General features: G+C 62.9%; 1 protein-coding gene across 1 annotated transcript; it reads right to left on the bottom strand.

Annotated features, from left to right (window-relative positions):
• Positions 1-1,037: 1,037 nt before the first annotated feature.
• Positions 1,038-24,569, bottom strand: FAM155B (family with sequence similarity 155 member B). Its single transcript, XM_040572413.1, has 3 exons — positions 23,778-24,569; positions 8,368-8,539; positions 1,038-7,880 (listed from the first exon to the last, which is right to left on the bottom strand). Exons 1-3 carry the CDS (start codon positions 24,543-24,545, stop codon positions 7,483-7,485), a joined length of 1,338 nt encoding a protein of 445 aa, XP_040428347.1. The 5' UTR covers positions 24,546-24,569; the 3' UTR covers positions 1,038-7,482.
• Between the last annotated feature and the right edge of the window lie 570 nt (positions 24,570-25,139).

Raw genomic sequence — 25,139 nt, 5'->3', positions numbered from 1 at the left:
CACCTAGCAGCAAATTTATCTGGCAAGGTCCGTTGCTGGCAATTGCAGGCAGCTGGGGGTGTCAGCACCACCTGTGCTGATGCACTGCCCAGTATCTCCCCAGCTGCCCAGCCCGGGGGTGGCACCGTGTCCCCAGCTGTCTGCTGTCCCCAGCCGCCTGCACCAGGGCTGGGTGGGCAGAAGGACAGCCGGGCAGTTGTGCCAGCACATGGCTCCTTCCGAGAGGAGGTTCGGTGTCACCTCCGGGCGGGGACAGCCCGGGTACGCTGTGGGTCTGGCAGCTGATGGGCTGAACGTGGCTGCTGGCTCTGAGCGGGGCAGGGAGGAGGAAGGAGCCAAAAGCCCCTCCGGAGGCGATGAAAGAGGAAGATGCCCCCACTTCTCCTTCTCTCCTCTGGTTCTCCGGCAGAGCCCGCCGCCTCCCTGCTCCCCCTCACAGCTGTCTTCTGTACCAAGCACCCTCTTTGTATTCATATTGTTTCTATCTCTGTCCAACTTCATTCCGTTTGTGCTCTCTTCTCCTCATCCTCTGTCCAAAGGGAGGATTTTCAGCTGGGGGCAGGAATGGCCAAGGCGCAACTTCAGAGTTTTATTACATGGCCTTTTGCAGCCTGGCATGCAGCATTCAATTTGGAGCGGAGTGTCCTAGCTCTGTTGCATGCCGAGATCTGTTGTCCAGATGAATTAATTCCAGATTATATGTGGGTGTGGACTTCAGCTGGGCAAAATTTGGATACCCTGGTTTAGTCATTATTCTCTGATGAATCTCTTGGTGACAGTCTTTGCCCCTATTGTTCTGAGGTGAGCCCCATGGCAAAAAATGTGAAGGCAAGAAACAAAAGAATATAAAGAAAGGTTACGAAATCAAACTCAGCGAGGCAGGGTTATTGTCCCTCCACTCTGCCTCTTCTGTCCTCCATTTGAGATGGGGCTGGGGAGGAAAGCGCCCGCCGGACGGGCACGCTGGGCACCGCAGGGGCCGAGCACCCGACCTGCGCATCCCGAGTCGAAGCACAGAGAGAGGGAGGAGGAGGTTATCATCAATTCTTAACATTTTATTTCTTTACTGGGTTAAACAAGGAGCGGAGAAAACCTCTGCCCCAAAATACAACAGAACTGAAAGCATTACAGGTACAGAGACTATTGAACACAGAGAGTAGTAGGATAATATTTTTAATACAACTGAATTATAGCATGGTTTTGTGTTTTTGTTTTTGTTTTTTTTTTGTTTGTTTTTTGTCAAACCATTTTGGAAAATAAATGTAATAGGAACTAGTGCAAAAAAGTTCTAAACATGAAGCACAGTGTATAAAATGGCATAAGAAAACTGTCCCCTCGAGGACACAGTCACTTTCTTATGACAGAGGGGAGAAAGAGAAACAGAAGGGGGGTGGGAACAGAGAGGGAGGGTCAGGAAGGCAGAGGAAGAAAGCTGGAAAGAAAGAGAAACCGGGCAGGGGGATTAGAAAGAATATTTTGACTTCAGCAGTATGGTGTTTGTTTTTTTTTTCACCTCGCCACCGCGTACTGTAAAAGGACCTTTTCGTAGGTCTGAGCTCTGTAACCACCAACATTTCACAAGCACTTGAGAAGGGTTCGGTCACCAACAGCCCTTTCTGCCCGCACCCAACGGTGTCCCCGCGAGGTCCCCCCGCGCCCCGTCCCCTCGTCCCGCGCCGCTTCTCCCCGCTCCCAGGCAGGCGGGCAGGGGCGCCGTCTTTGGGGCTCTCTCCTTTGCAGTACTCTCCCTTAAAATGGTTCTTGTTGAAACGTGGTGTTTGCTTTTCCCCGTGCACACACGCTCTGCGGTATCCCTGCCGGACCAACGGGTTTAATTTCTTCCAAATTTAAACTCCCATGAACGTGTGGGAATATCTCCGGGTTCGAAGGCTTCCCATCGCTGTGGCGGCTGAATGCTTCGGAGGCTAGAAGGAGCTGGATTCATTTTGGTTTGGAAAAGAAAACAGAGCCTGCTTAGAGGGCTGGCTGGGGGCATCCAACACCAGCTGAGGACCCGGAGAAAAAGGGAGGCTGCCCTGCAGGCAGCAGCACCTCGGCGTCAGTTCCCCGTCGGGAATATCCCCAAGCAGCTCCCAAGGTGCGCTGCCCTGCGCCGAGGAGCCCTGGTGGGGAAGGAAGCTCTCCAGTTTGCTTTCAGCACCGCGCCGCTCAGCCCGCTGCCCCCAAGAAACTGGCTGGATGCTATTTTGAGGAGAGCTGGTTGGAATTCCTTACAAATTGCTATTCTCTTCGAATCCACTGCCACCAGTTCCAACTGTGCGAGCAGAAAAAGTGTGATTGATTTTTTTTTCATTTTATTTTTTGAAAATGAAAGGTTTTTGTGGGAAAGGGCTGTTCTTGATACATTTCTCAATTTGAAAAAATTGGTCATAATTATCAATATGGCTTGTTTTGACAAGTTTCAAAATTAAAAAAAACCCAAAACCTCTCTGGCTTGAAATGGCTTTTTGTTTTGCAATTCGAGCACGTACGGTTCCCAAAAAAATACATTTAAAAATGGTAAAACCAAACCCAAATTTCATGAGCCAGAACCAATTAAAAAAAATAGTAATATTTGGGGGGGGGAGGGGGGGAGTTTCAGTTTACAACAGGCAAAGTTGCAGACTGCCCGGTCTGCAGAAGGATCGCCGTAAAATGCCGTTGTGAACGCTAAGGGGGCTGCAACCCGCTCCAGACCGTGTTTCGAGGAACCAGGGCAGATCTGCAGCTGCCCCACGCTCAGCTGCACCAGGAGGCAGGGACCCAGGGCTGCCGGCAGCCTCCAGTGAGGCTGGGGGGGGTCCTGGGCACAGCCCCCCCGGGTGAGTCCCGCGGGTCTGATCCGCGCTAACCGCTCTTTGTTCCTGAGGTCGGGACACGCAGCACGGAGCCGATGGGGGGATCCAGGGAACGAGGCAGCAAGAGAAGGTCGTAAAGGATTTAAACCCGAGGAAATGGAGCTACGGGGTTTGGGAAAAACCGGCAGCGCCGATGTTGCCTCGCACAGCTGCTACCGCCCCATCCTGCACGGGAACAAGAAGCCCGAGGACGCAGCTACACCCGGGCCTCCCCGGGCACCCCATGGGCCGTCTCCTGCGCTCTGTGTGCAAAGGACTGTTACAAAATCCCAGAGAAATGCCCCCCGCAACGTTTCGGCTTTCTCCTAGGGGAACGCCAGCAGCTGGCCTGGCTCGGGGAGCTCAGCGCTCGGATTGCAAACCCTGCCCGCACGCGGTGGGGGGAGGCACGCAACGAGCAGGTTGGGAACAGAGGGTAAAACCCCAGCAACCTTCAAAAGGCAACACTTTTTAAAAACCCTTATTTGCAAAGAGTTTAACCTTCGTGTGTGGATGTAGTGATTCCTTTGCCCCGTTGCTCCCCGCACGGAGCAGAGCATCCCGCTGCGTGCCGCCCGAGCCCCCTGCACAGTGCCAGACGCCCTCGTCACCCGCGCCCTGCTCCCGGCCCCCCTGCAGCAATGTGCAGGGGCAGCAGCACCCACAGAGCCACACGGGACGGAAAACACCCAGAAAAAGCTGCTGAGGGGCCTCGCTGCCAAAACACAGACTGGGCCGTGCTTGGGCAGGGCACAAGATGGACCTGTGCGAGCCCCCGAGCTGCCGAGACCCAGGAGCGTGGAGCAGGCTTCTGCTGGGAAGGGACGGGGGGACCACGACCTGGGCACCTTCCAGCCTACAGCGGGTCGTTATTCACATCAGAAACTGCCCTCCCTCAGCTTTCGGATGTAATTTAAGGGAGATTTATACTGCTGTGGATGGAAATCCACAGGGCAGCTCAAAAAGTCTATAAACAAAATCGTTGGCCGTATTGCATAGATTTTCGTAGTGATTTTTGCCAAATCTATTTCTGTACTGAATTTGTCTCTTAATTTCTGTAGGCATTCCTTTCCGGGGTGGTAGCTAGGTGTCAGATTATACCTTATTACAAGCCGAAGCATGATTTTTTGGGGGTAGAGGCCGACGTGAAATGGCTGAGGGCAATGCAGTGTTGGGATGCAGGATGCCCCGTTTGCCCACCTCCCTTCCAGGCGCCGCGGGGCTGCCCAGGACGCACCGACGTGGCAGCAGGCAGTGCCACCGCCACGCCGAGCAGCAGATATCAGGGATTTTTCATTTTCCTTCTTTATTTTCTAAAGGCAGGGCAGAGGAGCCGTCTCCCGGCATCGCCTGCAGTCCTGAGTGGCAGTGAATGAACTGCCCTGACATCTCCTATTGAAGCAAAGCAAAATGTGTTGAACAAAAACCATTTCAAGATGTTTTCTGAGTGTTGCCAAGTTACTCAACATGTTCTGCTTTAGTTGTCAGATGCTTTCAAAGCGATTTCCCTAACTCAGAGCACGAATGGTGAGGGCTCTCCCTGGGAATCTTTTGCCTGGGGCTACCATGGATCTGCATTTTCATAAGAAAAGGGCTCAAGTAATGATTAATCTTCACCAGAGGAAGCAGGGCCTTTCTTTGGGATTTTTCTTCAGTTATTTTTAATTAATTTGTACAACTGGCAGCTACATTAAAGTGCAAAACACAGGGCTGATGCTGCAGAGGGGCCGGCCACGGCCACCTTTCCCCCGCCGCCCGGGCTGCCCGCGAGCATCGTCCCGGCGGCCCCGACACCGGGGTGGGCACGGGGGGCATCGCCGCTGCCGGAGGGGGGCAAGGAGGTCGGGGGCTGGGGGAGAGGTTGGGCCGTGCACAGCCAGCCTCCCGCATGGTGCCTTCAATGGGAGAAGGAACGGGATCACTGGGCCGGAAGGGAAAGGAGAAAGCACCTCGGGTTTAATTCCCAGGAGGACAAAGCCATCTGGGGTGGGTGTCCTCCCAGGGGGCTGCACCCGGAGCTGCTCTGCAAAGGGCTCCTCCTCGCCCCAGGCACGTCCACGCCACGCTGCAGCGGGAGCAGCGCCAGCGGGATGGACGGAGGCAACGCCAGAGCCTCCTTTCTGGGCTCTTCTCTCGCGTAGCAAAGGGAAAGCCGATCGAGAGGATTATTGGAGTTGTAATGTCAGAGCGGGGAGAAGATTTTTATCTGACGGCCCCGTAATGATGGACTGCAACGTACACCGCTTCCAGCTGCTCCGTCCTGTTCTGTGAACAGCCTCGTCTGGATCCACTTAACGAGATTGGCAAAGTGTTGAATACAGCATATGGTGCCCTAAAACCACAGGACTTATTGACAGCAGCCCAGACTTGCTAAATAAAAGAACTCCTTCCAACAGCCTCGCTCTGTGAAGACTCAGCACTTTCCTTCCAGTCACACTAGGTAAAATCCCAGCCCCTGGGGCTGGCGCGGCGAGCGAGCCTCCTTCGGCCACCTGGGGCCGGCCGGCTCCCCGCGCTCAGCACCGCGGGGCCACCCGGCCCGGGCACCGCTCCTCGCCCGGCCCCGCGCCCCTCGCCGTGCTGTCCGCGGGCTGGGGGCTGCGAGGCCCCCGAGCAGGCTCTGCGGCAGACAATGAGCAGGGCCGGTGAGTCAGGGCCGCTCGCTGACGCACCACACTGGGCTATTCTTCTCTCCGAGATGAGCCGCTCCGAGATTGGACGCAGCCTATCTCCGAAAGAGGCGCCTGGAATTAGCTTAACTCTTGGCAGCGCACGAAAAATCTAATTTCCTTCAGGACGAGCTGGATCCGGCCGTCTCGAGGCAGGAACACGGCTGCGCTCCCTCCTTTGGTCTAGCTGTAGGCTCTCGCGATTCATCAAGGCAGCGACACAACTCGATTTTTCAGCAACAAACGGAGGAGCCGCGCTCCTGCTTGCTGAACCGCGGCGTGTCCAGGTTCCCCGACAGGCGTAAACTTGGCTGAAAACGTAGGGATGCCGTTAGGAACTTTCAGACAAGATCCGCCCTACCTACTCCGGGCAGCAACAGCAGCAAAATCCGCTCGGGACACACTCTGCTTCTTCCACGAACGCAAGCTCTCCAGCCCGATACCAATGACAACGAGCCCCCGGGCTTCGCATCTGCAGGGCTTTGGTCACAGGTAACGTGCAAACACCTCCCCGGAGCTCGGAGCTTCAAGTCAAAGCAGACGTCAAACGTTCAGCTGCTTTTCAGAGCCTCTTTGGTCTGGAAATGGGCTGGAAACGTCGGGAAAGCAGCCTCCGTGCACCCACCCCAGTGTTCAGTGTTCGCCCCGTGCCCACGGGACCCCTCTCACCTCGGGTGCCTGACGAGTGGCACCGTCCCCCCGGGGCCGCCCCGCGAGCAGATCCTGGTGGGTGGATGGAGAATTTGGGAGTTTCTGAGCAGAGGGGGGACCTGATGAACGGCTGGAAACGTTCAGCTCAGGTTAAGAGGAAAAAAGTGAGACAATTCGGGCTGCACCAGCCAGCACCTTGCCCGACCGCGTCCCGCTGTCCCAGCTGGGCTCCTAGAAGGTTTCTGATCTGGGGGGCATCCAGTGATAAAAAGCAGTCGCGAGAACTCCCTTCCCCAGCTGGGCTTTATTAGCGCCTCCTCTTTGTGTGGGAGACCATCCCTACCAGCCAGATTTCGCCAGCCCTTCTGCCCGGTCCTTCTGCCATCCAGTAGATGATTTGCAGCCGCGAAGCAGGGACGGATGCCTTCGGAAGCCTTTCATCCAATTGTTACCACGCCTGGTCCCACCACGAGCTGAAGACTCCCTCGGCTTCGCCTGCGCACTGCGAGAGCCGCGTCTCCCTGCCTCCGCTCCGAGACCAGCCACTCCCGCGGGGAAAGAGAGCGAGAGAGGTTAAACGAAACCATCGGGACACTTCGCAAAGCGGGGGGCACCAGGACGTCCCTCCTGCTCCACGCTCCCTCCCCACCTCCCTGAGCAGGAGGAGCAGGTGGGGACGTGGGGACACCAGCCCCATGGTGCAGCGCCCTCCAGTCCCACCGGCCCCACCAGCAGCAGGAGGAGCCCGGCCAGCCCACGCAGGGGCCGCCTTGCACCAGCGGGGTTTTCTCCGGGGATGGGAAGGGAGGACAGGGATTTTCAGAGAGGTGCTGCCTCCATCCCGCCCGGCCACTCGGGACGGCAGGGTGCGGGGCGTTACGGACGGAGGAGAAATAGAAAACGGGGGTCAGGCTGATTTCCAAACTCTTGGCATTTGGCTGGCGGGTAAGGTGCGGGCGCCCAAGGCACTCGCGGCAGGCGGCCGGGAGGTGCGTGGCAGCCCCGCGGGGCCACCTCCTGCGAGGGGGGGACCCCGTCCCCTCTGCTCCCCCGTCCCCTCTGCTCCCCCTGCCCCGTCCCCTCCTGCGCCCAGCCGCCCGGCTGCTCCTGACCGAACCCTTCTCAAAGCCGAGTCCCGCAGCCCTGTGCGCATTAGAGACTCTTCATCACGGGGATGCCCCGCGGCGAGCAGCTCTTGGGGGTATGTGCGGGGGTGTGTGTGTGTGCGTCACCCCCAATCCCGTGCCTCCCATTGGAGGAATAGCATGTGCCCCCCTTCGTGGAAAAAGATCTGGCGTTCTCGGAGGTCGGCTCCCCCCTCCGTGTCACTCGTCCCGCGCCGCGCTCTCGTCCAGGGCGGGCAGGGCCTCCAGGCTGAGCCCCCCGCCGCCGCTGTGCACGCTCGAGAAGGACACCATGGTGTGGAGGAGCATCAGGACCAGCACGCACAGCCTGAGCCTGCTGCTGCCCAGGCGAGACCCTGCGGAGACCGGCAGCAAGGACGGGGAGTGGTGGTACTGGTGGTGGTGGTGGTGGTGGTAGAGGTGGTAGTGGTTCTGCCGCTGGTGATGGAGGTGGGGGTCGTGGCGGTGGTAATGGAGCGACTCTGACGCCGTGGATTTGGGGGATGTGTTGTAGTTGCTGTCTGGGGGGTGGTCGCAGGAGTCCCATTGCACCTCGCAGCACTTGGCCTCCTCCTCGGGCAGCTGGGTCTCCAGCAGCCCTGCGGGAAGGGAGCGGAGGGGGTCAGCGGGGAGGACGAGGACGGCGAGCAGAGGGAGCGAGCACGGTGCCAGCCCGAGCACTGGGACACCCAGAGACCCCCGGCAGCAGCCGCTGGTGGGACTGGTGCACACAGAGGGACCCCGGCACGGTCGGGGCTCCCCAGGCAGCCCCCATCTGTCCCGGCCCTGCTCTCATCCCATCGCCTTCAGCCCCCTCCCACACTTTCTTTAGGTTTCAGTGGGAGGTAGGGCTTTGGTTTCCCGAGCTCAGCCTGCTGCTACATCTCCGTGCAGCGCTTACATCTCACCCCAGCTCCACGTCTCGGCACTCAGCAAGCACTTCGCGTGTTTCTGCACCGCGCCTCCTCCTCCTCTCCTCCCCACAACGACTTCACAGCTTGCCACACAGCTTGTAAAGCCCTGCGGGCTCACCAGCACCCAGCCCTGCCCTTTGCAGCCCCGGCCCTGCTCCCCCAGCGTCCTTACCCGTACAGATGAAGCCAGGCAAACCTCCGTAGATCAGCTCGTCATTGTCCGGTAACACAAACGGGCACCTGGTCTGCACCTCCAGGCAGTATTGCTTGCATGGGATCCGGTGTCGGCACTGTTGTTGTGTCACGTTGAAATACTCGGAGCACAGCCAGGCCTTGTAGACAGCCTAGGGGAAGTCACCGAGAGGGACACGTCACCGCCCCACGCACCGGGGCAGCGCAAACGCCGCGGAAACCCGGGGTGGAAGGGGAAGGGGAGGCCTCTTACCTCGCTTGGCTCACTCGGCAAAGCCTGTCAGCACGCCCGGGCTACTTACTGAATTCATCCAGCAATTCAAGGAGATCATTAAAGTGTTCGGGGCTGCAGAACTCCTCTAACAAACCCAAGCCGCCACGAAAGCAAAGCGCATCGGCCACAGGGACTCGTGTCCCCCCGAGATGGGCACCGCTGCAGGTCCCGCTGCCGAGACCAGTGACCGAGAGCTTTGCCCATCACGCGCAAACGACCCGTCCTTGCTCAGCCCCCTTCCCGGAGCCCCCCGGCACACCGAGATGTCCCGGCGCTGTGTCCCTGCGAGCCATCGGACGGACGGGCAGGGAGCAGGGGCTGCCGCCTGCCCCCTGCTCACGGGGCTCGTGCGCTCCCGTCCCGCTGCCTGCCCGGATCTAGCGACGAAATTAATGCCGCGTTAACCACCACATCCAGCCTCCTCTGAAACCGGCTAGAAAGGACTCCCTGCGAGCCAAAGGGAATGAGTTTCCCTCCTGAACGTGCTGGGATAAAGCCCCTGCTCCTCCTTCCAGACGGGTTTGTATTTTCTGGAGGCTTTAAAGCCATCTCCTCTTTGTTTCCCCATGTTTTCCATAGATCCTTATCATCGTTTGTTTGGACCGCGGTGGTGTCTCAGGATCAGCGCTGGTTGGGAAATTCTTGGCAAGTTCTCTTTCTCTTTTTTTCTTTTCCTTTTTTTCCCCTGGTAAATGCCTATTCACAAACCCCCAGCATTTCCATGGAAGCGTGTTTTGGTGAAATTTTCATCAGAGCAAGTTTAATGGGGGCCAGGACGCGACACACGGAGCGCTCCGCAGCCCTGCGGGCAGGGCTTTCAGCTGGGATGCGGGAGCTTCAGCTGCAGCCCTGCTTTTTCTCTCTGGCCCACTGGATGTTAATTACTCAGGCGAAGTGGAACAGCTCCAGAGGAAGGCCTGGCTCTGTAATCAGACTGCGAGGACACGACCAGGAGGGAGAGCCTGGAGCGCCAGTTCTGGATCCGCATCTGCTGAGCTCATTCCCTGGGGCCGAGGAGGAGGGGAGCTGGGCAGGGAGCCCGGGGTGATCGCCTCCCCAGCCCCACTGCCTCGTCCTTTTCCTTCTCCACGGCCCGGGTTGATCAGCACTTCGTGGACTTCCCAACCAGCAGGGGCCCCGGCAGCGCGACGGCTCCTGCGGTGCCACCCAGCCCTGCCGAAACTGCCCGAGCCCAGAGCCCAGAGCCCGGAGCTGGGCTGTGCTGGGGCTGCACCGCGCCCACGTCCCCTCCAGCACCACCCACAGCACCCAGATCTTACTCCTTATCCCTGCTCGGGCAGGAAAAACACGGTGGGTGAAGTGGTGGGAGCAGCCCGGGAGGGCTGGAGACAAGGTCAGATGGAGCTGGAGATGGGGACTGATGGAGACGGGGACAAGGCCTGGTGGAGACGGGGACAAGGCCTGGTGGAGACGGGGACAAGGCCTGGTGGAGGAGACACGGACAAGGACCGATTAGTGCCTCCAAGTGCAGAATTCGAATGGCCGAGGTGGGGTGGGATGAATTCCCTCCCCAGTCGCGGTGTTTTCAGGATTACGAACGGGGGGCATTAACCGCACCACAAACCGCCGAGGTGGATGCAGAATTTGCCGGGTAAACCTCAGCGAGATGCCTCAGGCCAAAAATCAGCCTGGAGGTCCAAAGAGGTCCTTTCAGACCTAAAGCGCGTGGGATTCCGCTGGAGCAAAGCAGTGTTATTATACATATATATTTATATTTATATATATAAAGCGCCTATCACCGTACTGAAAGCAGCGTGAGCAGGCTGCCTGCTCCAGGAGGGTGAAGCCACCCTGTCCTTGCCCCCTGGGGCCACCCATCCCTTCCATCAGCTCTGCCCCTCCGCTGGGGCTTCAGAGCCTCAGCGCCCCCCATCTCCGCCAGGGACCTCCCCGCCTTCCCTGAGCAGGCTGAGTTACGGCTGGAAGCAGGCATCTCGCTGCCTGCAAGCCTTCCTTGGTACTTGACCTACATTTTCCCACCCAAAAGTTCATCCCCTTCAATCATTCCACACATCATCCGTCTCCCTCCTCCGTGTTTACACACTCCTAATATTTGCAGATGTATCACGCTCCCCGTTTAGTCACAGCTTGGGCAAGCTCGGCTGATTTCCTCCCGCCTTCCCTGCGAGCCTCCTCCCAGCCCCTCCATCCTGCGCCTCTCCTTGCTTATCCATGCAGCCCGCTTCCTCCTGCTCTTGTAGAGGACGTGTGAGAATTTAGGGCAGGAGGAGATTTACTCTCTGCTCGACTCACCGCGGAAAGCTCGCTGATATCTCCTCCTTGCCATTTGCCGTTCCTTTAGGAAGTAAGTTGGCTTACGATGGGCGTTTCCTCCCTTCTGTTTTTTGGGTTTGGCTGATCTGAGAACCACGGAATCACGGAATCTCCAGCCGGGCCACATAAATACAAACGACCTGGTCTCCCCAAAGCTCTTCTCCCCTGCACGTCCAGCTCAGACACCTCCAAGACGCCCAGCTTGTATGTGAGGAGGAAGACAGGCGACCTGTCCGCACCTGAATTCCGGAGGTACGGGAGCACAGCGCATCATAAAAGGCGCTAAAAAGGCAAGATGTGAACCGGGCTGCCAGCAGTTGGCCGACGAAGGCACCTGCCTGCTCCTGCTCCCGGCGCTGCTGGAGCTGCGGGTTCGGGGGGCACGTGCATCGCCCCCCGACGAGCTCCTCGCTGCCTGGCACCAGGGCCACATCCCCCAGAAAACCTTCCCCAGGGTCCTTCTGCGCTCTCGGGATTTCTGCACAGAACCACACGCTGCTTTCTCTTTGAAGTAATTTGGCTGGTTTTGATGCCAGCATTTTGTCAACACTGGTGCTGTCTGAACTACATCCAAGGAGGAGCAGGGGCAGGGATGGAGAAGCGTCCCTGGGATTCACCCGGTGCGGCCCCCTGTGCTCGGCTCAGCTGGGTGCTGAGAGCACCGGCCGCAATTAGCCCAGCGAGCCTGCAGTTAGCCCAAGGAGCCTGCAGTTAGCCCAAGGAGCCTGCAGTTAGCCCAGCGAGCCTGCAGTTAGCCCAGCGAGCCTGCAGTTAGCCCAAGGAGCCTGCAGTTAGCCCAAGGAGCCTGCAGTTAGCCCAAGGAGCCTGCAGTTAGCCCAGCGAGCCTGCAGTTAGCCCAGCGAGCCTGCAGTTAGCCCAAGGAGCCTGCAGTTAGCCCAAGGAGCCTGCAGTTAGCCCAAGGAGCCGCTGCTCTCCCATCAGAGCAGGAAGCAGTGCCTGGGAAGCGTCCCCCGGGCAGTGCTGCCCCCGGCTCCAAATCTGCTTCTCCAGGAAGGGGATTTGCAGGCTGAAGGGGGAAGACGATAATGAGGGTGGAGAGAGAAGCGGGAAACCCTCCTCTAGCAACTAATATTGTCCTACAAAGGCAAGGTGAGACTGGGGGCTCCCAGCCTGCTAACCTCGCAAAGATTTCCCCGTCTGGGTGACCAGGGAGCAGCCAGCGCACGCTGCCCAGCGAGCCGAGGGGGCGGCGAGGGACACGGAGGGGCCATAATCAGTGGTTACGCCAGGTGCAGGAAAATTGGACCTTTTGAGAAACCGAGCGTTGAGTTTAGAGCTTGGCAAAGCTTCCCGGGGCTGCACTTAATTGCAATAATATTGGGCTCCGTGGAGAAAGCGTCAGGGGCAGCTCTGCAGAACGACCCAGGAGCGTGCTGGGGTGGGTCTGCCCTGGAAGCCGCTCGGCGCTGCGCTCACGACTCCTCTCCTCCTCCTCCTCCTCCTCCTCCTCCTCCTCCGCCTCCTCCTCGCTGGTGCCACGAACACTTGACCCGGTGGCAGCTGCGTGGAGCCGGGGCTGCGCACGAGCACTCACGGTGCCACCAGGGACGCGGACCCCAGCACCCAGACCTGGCACGAGAGCTGCCCAAAGGAGCCGTTCTCGGGACCTGCGTTTCCACCGCGGCCTGGGCTGAGCATCTGGAGGGGCTGCGCCTCATTAATCGTGGACACAGGGAAATGAGCACTGCTAATGAGCCGCTTGGGCACCGCTCCAAGCTCTGGCACATCAGGATGCAGCGAGGGAAGCAGGGCGCGTAAGGGGGAGAGAAGAGCCCCCGTGGATGGCAGCGGATTAAGGGAATGCTAACGTCCGCGGCCGGCCAGGAGGAGTCACAAGCACAACTGCAACGTCCAATTACCCTCGGATTCAATTACAGCCGCCTGCAACCCTGACATTAACGACGCTGGGCTTTTTAAAGAGCGCTGTATTTTTTTTCTCATTAGCCTTGCTCTATGCCGTTCTAGCATCGTGGCTGCAAGAGCTGTTTTTTCGGTAACTTCTTTGATATTTCTGGAGCCGGGTCCTGGCTGTGCTATCCCCGCCTCGCCCCGTTCGCATGCTCCGCTTTGGGGCGCGGGGAAGAGGAAAAAACAAAACAGAACCGCGTGCGATCGCTCCTTTTTTCATAGCGTTTTTACTTTTTTTTTTTTTTTCTTTTCCTTTCTATAAAGCTGACTGGCGATGACAGCGCCGGAGCCGGGCATCCTCCGTTTCACAAGCGGGGAAGGCGAGCGCCGCGAAGGAGAGCGGGGGCCGGCTCCTCGCCGCCACCCACTGCGCCCCAGCACCTTGGGGCGCCGCGGGGAGGTCAGCGCCGGCCTCGCCACGGGGGCCACCAGCCAGAAATAGGGTGCCCGGTGGGTGCCGGGTGGGAAGGGGGCCAGCAGCAGGCGGCGGCAGGGCAGCGGGGGCATCCTCCTCCTCCTCCTCCTCCTCCTCCCTGCCGTGCCCCTGGCTGGAGGCCGCCTTCCTCAAAGGCAGCGGGAGGTGGAGGTTGGCACTGAGCGGGCCTGTCTGCGGGGAGGGCACGAAGGGACCACTCGCACCCTGGCGCCAGACCCATGCTCCCGGCCTCGCCGCTGAGGTCACGCCGGGGTTAGCCTGCGGCACCCTAAATCCAGCCCGAACACCGCCGACCTCAGCGATTTCATGAAGAAACTCGTTTTTAGCGTCTTTGTTTTTAATCCCCCGTTCCTGGAATAAGGAAGCTATCTGAGAGCCCTCTGTTTCACTGCAAACAGAGCCCCCAAAGCAAAAGCCCCTCCAAGCTACTCAAAGCAAGCCCGAGACACAAGCGACTCCCTAAGCTCGTCTCTTCCAAACCTCAGGGAACAGCCTTCGGGCACGAGCGCGTGCCCCTCACCTGCTCTGACATCCTACAGCCCTGCCGGCCAGCACGTCGGGTAGCTCGCTGCGTGGACCTGGCAAAGCGGAGGACAACGAGCTCCTACACCTCCGTGCACACACGCGCACAAACCTTCAACCTCCGTGAGTACGCCGGGCAAGGGGGAAACGTGGGGCTTTTCCCCTGGGAAAGCGGCCGCGCACACGGTGTCTGGGTTTTGGGGACGGGGCCCTGGCCATACGGCCGCCCCTGCTGCCCGCGGGACAAACACGATGGCAGCGAACGACGCCGCTGGGCGGAGGCAGAGGAGCCCCGCGCGCCGCCCCGTGCGGGACAGAAGGGACCCTGGGCCCCTTCCCTCCCACCGCAGCTCCCAGTTCGCCCAGTGCAGGTTTATCACGATGGCCCTGTTGCCACGGGGGTCCGGCCGCGTGCCCACAGCCACCCAGCTCCTGCAGACCCCAGCCGGCTGCCGCAGGCCTTTGATCCCACGCGGCCCCTTCGGAACACCCAAATTGCCACCGAACGCTGCGACTTCACAATGAAAGGCCACCTTGGGGCCGGCGTGTTCTTCCCCCGAGCGGGGACTGCAAGGGGTGGAGGCGCTCTGCACGACGCTGCCCGCGAGCCCCCCGGAGCACAAAGGCCAAGCCCGAGCCCAGCCTACGTGATGTCGGTGGCGTGTTCGGTCCCCCCACATCCTGGCTCTGTCCTCTCTGCCCTGCGATTTCTTCTGGCAGCGACAGCCCACGCTTGGACAGCGTCTGGTACAACGCGGCCCCAGTCTTGGTGGGCTGCCTGCAGGCACTGCTGTAAAACAAATGTATTGAATGTAAACAAAATGCACATTGAGGCCGCCGCGTATGGAAGCGGGCAGGGACTGGGCCCCATTGTGCTACAGGCTGCACGACACGGGCAGTAGACGGTCCCTGTCCTGAGAAACTCCTGATGCACACAAACCCGAGAGCAAAGGCAGCGAGCACCAGCGCTCCCACGCAGAGCCGGCAGGGCAAGAGGGGCGGCTGTAAATCCCCAGCGCCGCTTTACGCCCGGCTTTCAGAGAGGCGTTTTGGCTGGGCTTGAGAGGGGAGAAGGAGCAGCTCGACGGGAGGGCACGGCCCCGGACGGGGAGCGTGAAGGTATGCGTGGGAAGGGGCAGCCCGGCGGGGCCGGAGGCGGGCAGCCGGGACGGGACTCGGCCGGTGGCCAGGGAGCAGCTCGGGCCCCGCCGCCCTCAGCACCCGCAGGGCTTCGTCCCCGTCCTCCCTGCAACGGCGTGGTGCCGGCGGGGAGGCTGGCAGGGAGCAGCCTCCGCCGGTGGCTGGGAGCTGCCACCGCTCCTCGAGGCTCACGGACACCAGCAGGGGCATGCTGGTGGCCTGGGGGATGGAGGGGTGGGAAACGCCTGGATGGAGCAGCACCGCTCGCGCCAGACGTGCCGAAGCCCGGCAGGTACTCCCCAGCCCGACCCCTGGTCCAGGTGCACCCATCCTGTCCCGCTCCCTGTTAACGAAAAACGGAGCACGAGTGACTCCAAGCAGCCACGTACGGCGCAGTCAGATGCCACAGGAGGCGGATGAGCGACGGAATTACCCCGGAGCGGAGCCGCTGCCTCCCCGAGCAGCTCCCACGGCACGATGCTGCCTGCAGGAGGAACCCACGAACCGCGAAGCAACGGCCCCCGCTGCACCGGGCCCCGCCTGGCTGCTGGCGGGGGGCACGACGGGGATGGCGAGAGCTGGAAGAGCAGCAGAAGTCAAATGGCGGCTGGGACCTGGCTCCGGAGCGGCGCTTCCCTAAGCAGCTAAGCCCAAAGTGCTGCTCGGACGCAGAAATAACGGCCCCACGGAGAAAACGTGGACAGGGACAGGGGATGCACGCCGAGTGCTGCTCTCCATCGGGAGCTGCGGCGCGTCCGACGCAAGCAAAGCTTGCAGGGTCTGGAGAAGCATCAGCCAGCATCCTGAGAATAATCCTCGGGGGCTTCTGAGCTGAAGCAGGAAGCCCGGGGAGGGTTTGGGTGCTGCTCACCAGCAGACACCCCCTTGCAGCACTTTAAGCACCCCAGCGGCACGCGCAGCCCCCTCTCACCTGCCAGCCCCCCGCTAAAAAGTGATTAAAGCTAAAAAGTGATTAAAGACAGCCAGGAAGATGAAGACGCTTCTGACAGAGCCGGGACAGACGGAGCCATCAGGTGCCCGCAATCTATTAGAAGCGCTTGAGGAATTCACCCCCATTAGACAGTGCTGCAGCCAGGGCTCAAAAGTAGATTAAACATTTATAGGGCTAATGAGAACATCCTGTTACATTAGATGGGATATAAAAAAATAAAGGCTAGACACTTCAGTGCCACAAGCCATCAATTACCCACAGCCGGAGCCAGAAGAAGTTTCTCCAGCACAGAGGGGACTTTGCCGCTGCGCCGGGCTCGCGCTGCCCTGGCATCGCCCGCGGCCCGATCCTGCACCTCGCCGGGAGCTCCTCGTCTGAGCCAAGGGCACGAACGGAGCAGAGCGTCCTGCACCGCCCAACCTGCCACGGCACAGCACGAGGCAGGGTTCAAGGGGACACCTCGGCCTCACGCGGCGTCACCGGGGGAGAAGCGGGATTGGACCCGCTCTGCCCAGGCAGAGGCTGAGCCAGAAGCCGCCCCCGGGGCTTGAGATGCTCGAGGCGAGTGGAAACCCAAACCTCCACAGCGCTGCACGAGGATTCGCTCCCTACTGGGGCTAACGGAGGTACCCCCGAGAAGGGCACCGGAGGGAGAAGCCCAGCCACGTGCCACCAAGGTCAAGATCGGAACCAGCCCGAACAACTTCATAATCACTGAGCGGCCCGTTAATTGCGTCCGCTGATATTGCCAAGCAAGGAGGTGCAGCGAGCTCCGGTGGGGACCCAGAAACAACAGGAAGGAGCCCGGGGAGGTCAGCAGGTGGGCAAGAAATGAACAAAACTCACCGCAGAGCAGCAGCTCAGGAGCAGGCAGTGGTGCCCAGCACAGAGCTCTGTGACTCCTGCCCGCCCTGCGGCACGGCCGGCAGCCCCGAGGGGATGGTGCGTGTGCTGGCCAGGAGACAACCCTGTGCCGAACGCAGACGGCTTTTCTAAAGGTGGCTTTTGTTAACGGCCGTGCCCTGAAGAGCCCACGTCTCCCCAGCCCCAGTGGGATCCGGGCAGCAGCCGCTGGTGGCTGGTAGGGGTCTCTGCGTGATGCCAGGGGGCTCGGGCTTTGAGATTCCGAGCGTTTCCAAAGAAAAGAAAAACCGTTTGTCAAAAATCTGCACGTCACCCGCAGGCTACAGCCTGCGCGTCCTCTGGCAAGGGGGCTTGCAGCAAGCGTCCCCAGCCCCAAGCCTCAGCTGTAGAGCAAACGCCTGCCCGCAAGAGACGGGGGAGGCTGGGAGGCCAGGACCTGCACCCAGGGGCTCCCCTCCAGCCTTTTCCCCAGCGGTGCCGGTGGAAACACCCCCGTTTCTAACTCCCCGCGTGCACCACGCCCCGTTTTCCGGGGATTACCGTGCCACGACACCTCGCCACATCACCCTGGAGCACGGCGGTGCCCAGGCAGGGGCAGCACTCGCCCCTCCGCAGCGACCCCCCTGCCTTGCCTCTCCTCCCCTCGGCAGCGTCCCTTTACCGGGCGCTCTGCAGCAGCTGCCGTGCAGAGATACGATGTCAGCCGAGATGCCAAACGCCTCTCCCTCCTGAGGGGGTGAGCAGGGGCAGCGCTTCCTTCTCCAGCCAGCACCGGGAGCTCACCCGGGCAGGGCTCTGGCACGCCAAAGCCGTGCCAGGTGGTGCTTGTCCACGCTGCCTTTTGACGTCGATGGTCACACCAGGATTTGGAGGAGCCCACGCTGGCTGCTCACATCCAGGCTGCTCCTCCATCTGACAATCCCCAGACCCAGCACGTTTAGGAAAGGCCACGGGGAGAAGTAAAAGCCAAGAAGAGGTGAGGATGGAGAGCAGGGCCGGGCTCGGGCAGGAGTTGCTCTGCTGGGGGCCTCAGCCGGCACCGCAGCCCCTGCCCACCCTGCACCAGCGGACGGGGTCCAGCCCATGTGGACGGCTGGCTCCTGCTCACCCGGGCAGCCTCTGTGTCTCATTCACGGATTTGCTGTCCCTGAGTCATTGCCCTTCAAACGACAGCGGAGCCCGGCCTCCTCCGTGCAGAGCCAGGCACGAGCCGCATCCTAATGGCATCCCGGTGACGGCAGGAACAGCCCCCGGCAGCCCAGGTGCGCCCTGCCTGCTGCCAGCAGAGGGAAAACCCCGCGGGGCATCGCGGCTACGAGGCGCCCCCGCTGCCTCTCGGGCCGCAGGAGAAGCCTGCCCGGCCGCGGGGCACTTCAGAAGCACCGGGTGGGCGCAGCGCCCCGGGGTGCCGGAGCGGCTCCGGGCCGCGTCGCGACCCCGCCGCGCGAGGCCAGGCGCACCGACGTGACGCTGCCAGGCCCCTTCGCGTCTGCGGGGACAGCGCACGCCACGCACCCCCGCCTCGTAGGGAAGCAGCCTCACGAGCCGTCCCCGATCCGGGCCCCCCCGGGCACCGCGCCGCGCCCTGCCTGCCGCCTCCCGGCGCCGGCAGCGAGGCCGCTTCACCAGGCCGCCGTAAATACGGGCTGCCGAAAACGCAGCACGCCGTGCCGAGCTCACGGACTGCCACCAGCCGCCTGCAGCCCTGCGGGACCACCGCACGCTGGACGCCTTCCGAAAGCCCCCGTTAGGCGCTGAAGCATCGCCCCACGGCTCTCGGGCTGGGGCTGCAGCCCTCGCCCCCCGCACCCCACGGACGGGGAGGCGCAGGGGCTCCGACAGCCGGGACCCGCAATGGGACGCGGGAGCGGGCGCTGGCACCCGCGTCACTCGGAGCTGCTCGGCGACGGTTTGACGGAGACGGACCTCTCGCCCTCCCTTGCGCCGCCCGCTAACCCGCCTGCTCCTGCACGGAGACCGGCTGCGGCCGTAACCGCGGAGTTGTTCCCCTTCGGCACCACCGGTGAACGCGGACGAGGTCCGACGTGCAAACAAACCGCGGGAAGCAGGCAGGCAAACGCCACCGAAGCCATCAGCAAAATCCCCCCGTTCACGCGAAGCAACAGCTCGTTCCCTTTTCGGCCTTCCTGCTTTCCTCCCAGAAGACGGTTCCCATCTTTGATCTTTGTTTCCGAGCGCCTCGGCGGCATCTCGCACGGGGCGCGCGAAGCGCGGCCGCCGTAACCGCGCACGAAGCCGCACGCCTTTGGTTCAGGTTCCTTCTGTGATCGAATCCCACCTCTGTGCAGGGCTGGAACAGATCCCCCTGGTTTATACAGGACCGGTGCGCGACGCCGAGCCGCGTGCTCGGCTAAGCCCACGCATATGGTCTCGGTAAAGTTGCCAAACTGAGTACTGCGTTGACCCAAGCTTATTTGGGATTTTTTCTTTTTCGTGAAACGCCAGCAAAACTCCACGCTGTCACCAGCAAAGAGGTTTTTGGGGTGAAGGCACGCTGCTTTCCTGGCGGTTTTCAGCCCAGCCTCGCCACCCCTGTGGACTCAGGGGGAGCCTGCCCCGTGGCAGGGCGGCACGGCCCCGGGGTGACGGGCCGGCTGTGGCAGCCTCGTGCTGGGAGACCCACCCAGGACCTAAAATCCCCTGGGAACTTCACCAGGCAGTGCCGAGACCTAAAGGCCAAGCCTGCTGCAGCTGCCCTGTACGGGGAACTGGCCTCTGCCTGCCACCAGCGCCGCCCAAAATCCCGGGGAGTGAACTCCTGCCCTGCCACGCGCCCATCGGGTCCCTGCCGGGGGCGACGGGGAAACCGGGGTGGGGAACGAGCTGCAGGCAGGGCCGCAGCGCGATGCAACGGCCGCCGGCCCGAGCAAACAGAGAAGCCGGGGTAATCTAATCAAATCTGAGATGCTACAGGTCCTGTCCAGCCCGGCCTTCCCACCAGCGATCTGTTCCCGGCCCAGGTCCTGCAGCTCCCGGCTGTCAGGCCTTCGCTCTCCGCTGCTTTGTTTCCCGCAGCCTAATGAGCCCTTAATTCACCAGCCTTGGTCCCATAGATCTTTATTTGCCCGGATAACGGTGGCGACGCGCGCTTTTAGGAGCGCTCTCCGCAGCAGCTATCGGTTGAGGGAGGCAGCACAAGCGCAGCGCCTCCGCCTTTAAAGCAACGAACCCCTGGCTTCATGGCAGCCGAGCTAGAAGCGACGCTGGGCTTTGCCAACTCAGAAAGACGGGGAACAAAGGGAGAAAACCAGCCCCGAGCACCACCACGCAGGACGGCAGTTCGAGGGAATTGGGATCTCCTGCCACGCCGCATCACGCGTGGACGGAGCCGACTGGTTGTGTGCCCGTGCCCTGGGCTTCCCCCAGGAAATTCGGCCACAGCCCGCAGCTTCGCCACCAAACCCCACCAAGCGCAGCACGCGAACCGACGTCGCGACGGAGAAGTACATTTTCATGCTTTGCAGTCTCTCAGCCATAGGGGTGTGGGGCGTCAGCTGCAGGAGCAGTGAGCGAAGCGTTTTCAGAGCCTGATTCCGAAGCTAACGGTGCTGCGCGGGAATAACGCCAACGTACGGAGAACCCGGGACCCGCCCGCGAGCCCTTTCCAAGCAGAAGGTCAGACGGCCTCGGAGAGCCTCGGAGCTCCTCTCCCTGCCCTGCAGCCCCTCCCTCGTCCCGAGGGACCGCGCAGCCAGCGGCCCCGCGCCCCGAAACGAGGGGAGCCCCCAGGCGTTGGCGTGACATCAAACCCAGCTCCGTGTTTTTGCTGTTTTCAAGCGGTTCCGCTGCCGAACGGCTCGGTGCGCGCTGCTCACTGAGCTGCATCGCTCCGCCGGGACCGATGCCGGGGGAGACGCGGCGCTGCTGAAGGCCCAGCTGCTGAGGACGTGTGCAGGTGAGCTGGAGTTGCCTTCTCTCCTGGCACTCAATCTCCCAGCCTCCGCCGTGGACCAGGAAGGATCTGGATGGAGGCAGGGTCAGGCTGCTGACCACCCATCTGTTACGTTTTCCTCCTCTCACAGTTTGTTGGTCATTTACCCACGTGTTTTGCTGCCACCGAGCAGCAGCTCTCTGCTGTTGCTTGTAAGCAGGCATGCACACGGGCAGCGTGCAGCCAAAAGCAGCACCGGGAAATGCAGCATTCAGAAAACTCAGCATTCGGACAGGAATTAAACCCAGGTTGCTTTAAAACTCCCGTCCGCCAGCTCTTCCAGCACAACCCCTGCTAAGCCTCGGGGGGCTGGGGTAAATGAGGCCAAAAGGGGGAATATGAGGCCAAAAAGGGGGGAAACGAGGCCAAAAAGGGGGGAAACGAGGCCAAAAAGGGGGGAAACGAGGCCAAAAGGTGCTCATGGCCACAGCACCGGGCCAGGCTGCCGTGGCCTCGAGCCACAGGCGGGTGCAAGGCTGGGTTCTCAGCTGTGAGAGCTGAAAGCAAGGCACCGAAACACGCACGGAATCGCCTTAAATAAGCGGCCCGCTTCTCACCAGGCACCGAAGCGAGCGGGAGCGGCGAGGGCTGGGGGTGATGCCTGAAAACTCAGGCACCCGCGCCGGAAAATTTGGGCCCGGGGAGCTCCTCGCGGGTCGCCCCGGCGAGCGCCTGCAGGCTGGGCGTGCTGCTCACGCCCTCCTGTTGCTTCCCGAGTGCCGCCTGCGGAGCCGCCGGGCTGCCGCTCGCAGACGCTCCGAGGAGGCAACCGCGAACGTGACAACGGCGCGAGCGAGGAGCTACACGTCTTGCAGCTGCTATCTTGAGCTTTGCGTCTCCTAAGCTCGTTTCCTGCCTCCTCGCCAAGGATGCTAAAAGCCCACGGGCACCAAGCGAAGACTCATCTACGCAGGGCTCCGTTTCTAGATGCCTTGGAGTCAATGGGAACGCCGCCTTGCCCATGACCCCAGACAAGGACTACTTTCTGCTCCTTCTGTTTGCTGCTCTCTCGAGGTCTCTGTGCCAGGGGCACACAGCCCAGACTCGGCGGGGAGGGATGCGAGGGATGGAGGGCGCGGGGAGCTCTGCCCCAAAGCCCACCTCGCATGGCTGGGCTCCTTCCGCTCTCCTGAAAAGCCACCACTGGCCTCTCCCTCCTCTGCACTCGAGGGAGCATCCTCTCAACGCCAGTGGGAAACTGCTGGGTGTTGCCTTCAGCCTGACACCGTGAGGCCCCCCACGAGGGCTGGCGCTGGCCCACGCGGCCACGAGCCCTTGCTGTAGCCCGCTCCGTCCCTCCCGGCTCCTCCTGCTTTCTGCCGAGCCCACCCAGCACCAGAGCACGAGATCCGGGGCCAGCAGTCGCCACCGCCTGCACGCACGGGAGGCGGCACGCTCAGCCCCTGCCGGGAGCAGGATTACTTCAGTCAGCGCCCAGATGCAGTCACGGGAGCAGAGCAGCAGCACCAAAGCACTTGGTGCGAGCTGACTACCACGTACCTCTGAAACCGCAGGGGGAATTCGGGCGAGCAGATTGTAATTACCTGACCTGGCGCCGGCCCAGCACGCCAGCGCTAGCTCCTTTCCAAAAACGGTTCCGTGCAGGAGCGCCGCAGAAACGCGGTCCTGAGAGCCAGGGCCAGCACCTCGCGGTCGTGCCCTTGGTGAAAGGCAGGCTCCGTGTCCCCAGCGCTGTGCCGGGGGGAGAGCACGGCCCCGGGAGCTGCCCACGCGTCCCTCCAAACTCTCCCGTTAAAGCAGCGTCCGAGCCCCGTCCTGCGAACCGGGGACGCTCTGCAGGCATCCCTCTCGGGGCGGCGCGCGAGCAGAGCGCCTGGCTGCAAGGCACGGCGCTGCCTCTCCACGACACCGCTCCGAGAGAGGGAAGCAGGTTTAATTACGGAGCCGTAACGCTTCCCGGAGACTGCGTGAGGAGGGAGGTGGCAGGGGCGAGCCAGGCGGCCGCGGGGAGCCGCGGGGCTGGGGGCCAGAGCCTGCGCCACGGTGGGGTGCTCAGCAGCACCGAGCGGGGCCCTGGGGAGACACACAGCTACGCTCTTTGCTTCTGGGAAGAGATGGCACTGGGCTGAGGTTTGATCCGTGTGGTGCTGGGGAAGGCAGCCCCGTAGCCGTAGGAACACGAACCGCTCCATGAGCCCCTGCTCTGCTGGTAACACCGCGACGCTCACGGGACCCGGAGCTCTCACCTCCGCTGGGCAGAGCGGGGCATGGAGACGGCTGCCGAAGGACCGCGTCGGGGCACTGCAACCCCCGCCAGCACCAGGGGCAGATCGGGGGACACCCCCCAGAGCGAGCTCCCAGCCGCTGCCATCACGCACCAGGGCTGGGGGCGGCTGGGGACGCCGGGGGAGGCAGATCCCAGCACACCAGCCCGTCTCCCTGGGGCAAGGGGGTGAAAGGGCTGCAAAACGGCTGCGTGCTCGCCACGCCCGTGGGGAGGGGGCTCCCGATCCTTGGTTCATCTCAGGTCACCGCCGTCCCTCCGGCCCGGATTAATGATGTCCGGGCACAGCCCAGGGCTGCCCCAGCGCCGTGCAGCGCTCCTCCACTGCAGGCCGGAGGCGGCGGTGACGGCCCCGCGGTGCCGTGCTTGGAGGCTGCGCGTGTGCAGACGCCCTGCTCTGCCCGAGCCCTGTCCCAGGACTTCGGTCCCGTCCCCAGACACCGCCAGCCCTGGGGCTCGGGCAGCACAGGGAGCGCGGCTTCATCCGGCACGGGGACGGGAGGGACTGCGGAGCCCCGGCACCCCGTCCTCCCGCTGCCAGGAGCTCCGGGGCCACGAGCGGCTCGCGTGCCTTGGCCCCTTCTCCCGCCTCTGCCTCCTCCACTGGGTTTTCGGGGCCTGTTTGCCTGTGTCGGAGGACCGTAGGGGTCCCAGGACGCCCGGGAGACGTGTCACGAGGAGAAGCCTCTGGGGATGGCCAAGGGTGGCTGAGGAGCCCGGGGGACGCGCGCTTCGCCTCCAGCCCCCCCGTCGCGCCGCGCCGCGCCGGGCCCCCTCGTACCTTGCAGTCCCTCACGCAGGATCTGACCGAGTACTCGTCCGACTGCAGGTATTTCTCCAGCAAGAGGTCGAACTCCTCGTATTTTTCCTGAGCGTGTTGGTCCAGCCGCTGGTACGCCTGGACGCAGCTGCTACACGCCTCCCCGCCCAGCGCCCCGGCGGCGGCCGCCACCAAGTCCACCATCAGGTTGTCCAGGCTGCAGTCCAGGCTGTCGGGGCCGGCCATCTCGCGCAGCAGGTCCCAGATCGTGTAAGTATCACAAAAGGAGAGGTTCAAGTTCCCGAAGTACGCCTGCAGGAAGGTCCTCCGCGCCGGGGCCGAGGCCAGCAGCGGCCCGGCGGGCACGCCGGCGAAGGAGCCCAGCAGGCGCTGCAGCGAGTGCAGGCGGGCGCAGGCCGAGTCCAGGTCGCCGCGGGCGGCGGGGCAGGGCCCGGCGGCGGCGGGCGGCCGGCTCAGGTTGCCCAGGAAGGCCTCGCAGCCGCCGCCCGCCGCCGCCGCCGCCGCCGCCTCGGCGCCCGCCAGCGCCCGGGGCCCGCGGCCCCTCGGCCGCCCGGCGCCGCTCCGCTCCCGGGCGCGCAGCTTGGCGGCGGCGCAGAGCCACAGATGGTCGGAGAGGAGCACGGTGAAGAAGAGCAGCGAGGCCAGCGACAGGCGCCATTTCTGCGCCCGCTCCGGGTCGGCCGCCGGCTTGTCGCTGCGGCGCGGCGCGCAGCACACCGCCCCGCCGCCGGCGCCCCCGCGGGGGGACAGCCAGGCGCCGCGGATCATGGCGCGGCGGCGGACGGACGGCCGGGGGGGCTGGGGGGGGCCAGGGGCGGCCGCGATGCCGCCGGCCGCGATGCCAACGCCGCCGCCGCCGCCGCCGCCCGCTCCCGCGCCCGCGCCCGCTCCCGCCGCGGCCGCCCCGCCGCCCGCAGCCCGCCGCCGCCCCGCCGCCCGAGCCCCGGCCCGCGGCCCGCCGGCCGCGCCATGCTGCGGCGGGGGGAGGCGGCGCCGCGCCGCCCGCTCGGCCCCGGCGACGGGGCTCCCCGCGGGGGCATGCCCCGGCCCCGGCCCCGGCCCCGCTCTCCCCTCACGCCGCTTTCCGCCGGCCCCGCGGCTGCGCCAGCTGCCGCCCGCCGCCGGGCCCCACGGCCTGCCGGCCTCACGCCGTCGCCATCTTCGGCCGCGCCGCCAACACCTGGAGGAGCCGCGCGGGGCTGCGCCTGCGCCACCGGCACCGACACCCCCCCCCCCCCGCCCCCCCCGCCCCCCCCCCCACGGGCAGCCGCCCCGCGGCTCGGCGCGGCCACCGGCGCGGCGGGGGCAACGCGGGGCCGGACGGCTCGGCTCGGCACGGCACGGCTCGGTTTGGCACGGCTC

Source organism: Cygnus olor, chromosome 13 (assembly GCF_009769625.2).
Source record: "Cygnus olor isolate bCygOlo1 chromosome 13, bCygOlo1.pri.v2, whole genome shotgun sequence".
Taxonomy (NCBI): Eukaryota; Metazoa; Chordata; class Aves; order Anseriformes; family Anatidae; genus Cygnus; species Cygnus olor.
The sequence above is the reverse complement of the archived record's forward strand: the minus strand, read 5'-3'. Positions and strand labels throughout refer to the sequence as shown.